The sequence below is a fragment of the Eubalaena glacialis genome, chromosome 6 (genome assembly GCF_028564815.1).
Source record: "Eubalaena glacialis isolate mEubGla1 chromosome 6, mEubGla1.1.hap2.+ XY, whole genome shotgun sequence".
NCBI lineage: Eukaryota > Metazoa > Chordata > Mammalia > Artiodactyla > Balaenidae > Eubalaena > Eubalaena glacialis.
This window is the reverse complement of record NC_083721.1, coordinates 59,407,988-59,409,397: the sequence shown is the minus strand read 5'-3', so window position 1 is coordinate 59,409,397 and position 1,410 is coordinate 59,407,988. Positions and strand designations below refer to the sequence as shown.

The following is a 1,410-nucleotide window of genomic DNA, read 5'->3' as shown; positions in this document are numbered from 1 at the left end:
GAGGCCCCAGCCCTGGGGCTCCTGAACAGCCTGAACCCCGAGGCTGCTCCTCCTGCTTCCAGAAGGCATTGGATCGATCTCCAGGAGCACAGCAACAGCGGAGGCAGCCAGGAGAAGAATCAAGAGAAAAACCTAAAATTTTCAATATTCAAAAACACCTGTGTTGCTGGTTGATGCAGAGAACACTGAGATCACTAAAGAGCTTTGTATTCGTTGCACGAATTTGTTTTGTCTTCTGGGCCAGCCAAAGAGGGATCGGTATGTATCCAGGTCATGGAGGGAATGTACAGGAGGGCCTCCGAGGCCATTCTGCTTGGCTCTGACTCACCCTTACTCTCCAGTGAAGCAGAAAGAAGGAAACATCACACCACCCAGGTATGGCCGGCCTTTGACCACTACTGCAAATCCCCAAGAGTCACCACAGTCCCTTCCCAGGTACACTTTTAGCCTTAGAGACTTTTGGAAAGGAAAGCTGTAAAGAAGAGACAGGATGAGGCGGGAAGAGGAGGAAGAGGAGGGAACCAGGATAAAGGCAAAAGGGTACTTAGAAGTGAAGGAGGAGGAGGAGATCAGTGAGACGGGAGAACTGGTTGGCCCTTTTGTGGGTGCCATGCCCACCCTGATGCCCCACAACAGGGGGACATGGTTTTCCAAGGCCTGGGAGTATTTCCACCTGGCCCCTGCCGGTGCTGGACACCACCCCAACCCATACGCCACCTGCCGCCTGTGTGGCGGGCAGGTGGGCCGTGGCCCTGGGGTTAACGTGGGCACCACAGCCCTGTGGAAGCATCTGAAAAGCATGCACAGAGAGGAGCTGGAGAAGAGTGGCTATGGTCAGGCTGGGCAGTGCCAGGCTTCAAGGGCCACAGCTCCCCACAGGCATTGGGGGCAACTGGGCCAGGATCCTGGAGCAGGCCAGCCAAAAAGAAAAGGAGGTACTTAGGAGGGAGAGGGCAGTGGAAAGGAGAGAGCGAGCCCTGGATGAGGTGGAAAGGGCCATCCTGGAGATGAGGCGGAAGGTGAGGGCTGAGAAGAAGGCCTGCCAGAGGGAGGAAGACCAGCCCGCAGTAGTTCATCCCTTCCATTTTGTTTAAACGGGGCTTGGGGGATTCTATCCTGAAAACACTGACTTTAGACCCATAGCAAAGAAGGCCATTTTAGTTCCAGCTCTAATATATAGCGAAGTGGCTTAGTGGGATTTTGTCTTTAAGAGAAAGAGAGCATAGTATGGGTTAATCTCAGCAGGTCTGAATTGGCCAAATGCTTGTCTATAAGGTTCCTTAGAGGTGTATTCACCAAAACTTTAAAATATACTAACTAAAGAGAAATGTCAGTTTGCCACCATGGGTCTGTGGGTTATTTGGGGGCAGAATGTACCAGCCTGTCAGCACTGATGAGTGAAAATAATGG

The 1,410-nt window shown here is 52.3% G+C and overlaps 1 protein-coding gene across 1 annotated transcript; it reads left to right on the top strand.

Annotated features, from left to right (window-relative positions):
- The first annotated feature begins 490 nt into the window (after positions 1-490).
- Positions 491-1,094, top strand: ZBED2 (zinc finger BED-type containing 2). Its single transcript, XM_061193063.1, is given in 2 exon segments — positions 491-846; positions 848-1,094. Coding segments are annotated over 2 exon segments (603 nt in total).
- Positions 1,095-1,410: the final 316 nt, after the last annotated feature.